The sequence below is a fragment of the Montipora foliosa genome, chromosome 11 (genome assembly GCF_036669935.1).
Source record: "Montipora foliosa isolate CH-2021 chromosome 11, ASM3666993v2, whole genome shotgun sequence".
Taxonomy (NCBI): domain Eukaryota; kingdom Metazoa; phylum Cnidaria; class Anthozoa; order Scleractinia; family Acroporidae; genus Montipora; species Montipora foliosa.
The window spans coordinates 34,605,179-34,607,678 of NC_090879.1; the positions used below are offsets into that span (position 1 = coordinate 34,605,179).

Below are 2,500 nucleotides of genomic sequence, written 5' to 3' on the forward strand. Positions count from 1 at the left end.
CCTCTCGTGAATTCTTTGGCCATTTTTCTTAGCGATTTACACATCCGATGCGCCTTTGATTGCTTTAAGAAATGGCTGATTCAATTTCGACCCGTTGCGGCAAACTTAATCAGATTTTCGCCGGTAAAAATGTCGTCCGCAAGGCCTCAAGCCCTTGCTTCACTCGAGAGGCTTTGCTGGATGCATTTCTGCTTTTGTTTGAGGAATGCAACTCTGAGTTTATGGTCAAGGACAAGAATGTTTCTGGATTTCTAAAAAAGTGTAAGTTGGCTTATTTGTTCTGTGCATTTGTGATCATATAAAATTGAGACAACTTGATGTTTGTATCTTAAGCTTAAATTTCGATCAAACAAACCTTGGTTTGTCTTGGATTTATTGACAACTGTGGGTTGATTGTCCCGTGTTAAAATCTCTTAATTTCTTCTTTTAAGCCGACTGTGATTGTTTCTGGAAAAAAAACACTCCTCTGTTCAAAGCTACAGTAGTTGGAGTGTAGAAAACCTTCACTGGTCTCCTCTTGACCATCGATCAAAGCTTACAGACTTTGACACAACATTTTGACTTGAGCTGACTATTTACGACTTAAATTCATCGGCGCACAATCTTAATAATTTGATATGCGATTATGAATTTTTTGATGGTTTTGAAACCCATATACCTTTGATCCCATATCTTTGCCTTCCAGACCGGCCAATGGTCGAGGAACTTCGCAGTCTTTGCTTGAGTAAGGACGATTTCAATGTTATTAACACCATTGGACGAGGGCATTTTGGTCAGGTTAGTAACAAATAAAGCAGGTTTAATTTTCGTTGATTTTAACAACGACTTTATATAAATTATATAAAAAGCCATGAGTAACAAACTCGATTCTGGAATCTAACCGAATTAAATTCCACACATGCTTTGGTATGTTTGAATTTTGCTATTTATAGATTGTAATATATTCAGGAGGCTGCAGCTTTCGGCTTTTTGATAAATAATATATAAAAATGTACAAAACACTTCCTGATAGTATTACATTTGATAATTTCTTAGTTTTGTCCATTTTGCTTTTGCCTAATTATCTCCAATGTGTAATTTGTTCACTTATCTATTTAATTTGGTACTCATTATTCCTTAGAAATACTATATAAAAACACCTTTACTCTGTAAAAGTTACGATTTGGCATTATTAAATAAATGATATGTCCTCAACTTTTTGTTGTGGCTTTATTTGACGTTTCAATAATATCTGAACACTTTCCTTTCTAAGAGTGCCACTGAAAGACTTTACTCTGTCCAGCAGCAAACAATTTTACTCATCAATGGGAACTGCTTCAGGGGCTACAGGGTGAAAACCCTGTCTATATATACTAATACTTTTATCAGAATTTTCTGTTGTCGTTAACTTTAAATGCTCCAGTCCAAATTTTGATGGGTGGTCCAACTGCAGACTTTTGAAAAGATAACATCAGAGCATAGAAAACTTCAAAGTTAATCACATTTACTGACTTCAGATACAATGTAGACAAAAACAATACAGAAACAATAGTGTGACAGGGAATGAAAAATCTGTTTTGTTTTTGTCAGGGAAACACATCACATGCACAGGGATGTGTTTGTGGCTGGGCAACTGTTACAATAAATATTTATGTCTAAGTTGGGCTTTTAGCATGTTTCAATAATTAATTGGTGCCATTAGGTCCAAGTTGTTAAGGAAAAGCAAAGTGGAGATGTATTTGCAATGAAGACACTTAAAAAGTCCCAAACCTTGGCTCAAGAAAGTGTGAGTACATGCAAATTGAATAAATAATAAACTGTTTATTATTAGTTTACTATTACTGTCTGGGAGGTTGTGGGCCGAACGCTAGAGATTCCAACAATTGAAAGGCAAGATGTGAGGTGTAATGTAAGGTACAGTAAAGGCCTGACCTGCACAATTGACTTCAAGATGTGATTTTCCACAAGATTTTATGGTAATAATTATAGAGAACAAAGACCCTGAAAATGAAGACCGAAGATCAAAGATCCTGTTAACAACTGCTTTGCTAGATGGAGGCTGGGTGCTTTGGATACATTTATGTCCAGGGGCTTCCACTGGAGGCTAGCCATCCATTCTCTTGACCAAGTTATGTTCCCATGGCCAGCAATGCACACAACCTTTAGCCCTTTTGTTTTGACTTCAGGCCAAAAATTGAAATCTGGAAAAAAATGCAGGTTATTATACATGCAGTACAGCCTTCAAACTCAGCTAGTAAGAGATCTGTATAAAGGAATGATACTGTCCAATACTGATTGTCGCAGAACGAAGACCCTAAGACCAGGGATCCACATTCATACATGTAGTCATCGTCCGTTGGACGAGTGATGGTTTATTAATATCTTTTCATGAATGCCAACAAATGTTGTAAATAAATATAGAATGCACTTTCGTTCTGACCACTGTTCATTCAATAGAAACTTCCAGAAAATAAGAAATAAACATGCAGCTTTTCTCAGCAATGAAATCTCAAGTTTGTGC

General features: G+C 36.2%; 1 protein-coding gene across 1 annotated transcript in view; it reads left to right on the forward strand.

Moving 5' to 3' along the window:
• Positions 1–2,500, forward strand: part of LOC137974875 (citron rho-interacting kinase-like) — an 88,211-nt gene that overhangs the window by 92 nt on the left and 85,619 nt on the right. Inside the window, exons 1-3 of the mRNA XM_068821867.1 lie at positions 1–261; positions 686–777; positions 1,682–1,765. The exon at positions 1–261 is cut by the window's left edge and continues 92 nt beyond it. Coding sequence (XP_068677968.1) covers positions 72–261; positions 686–777; positions 1,682–1,765 — 366 coding nt within the window. The 5' untranslated portion in view covers positions 1–71. The remainder of the gene's footprint in view (positions 262–685; positions 778–1,681; positions 1,766–2,500) is intronic.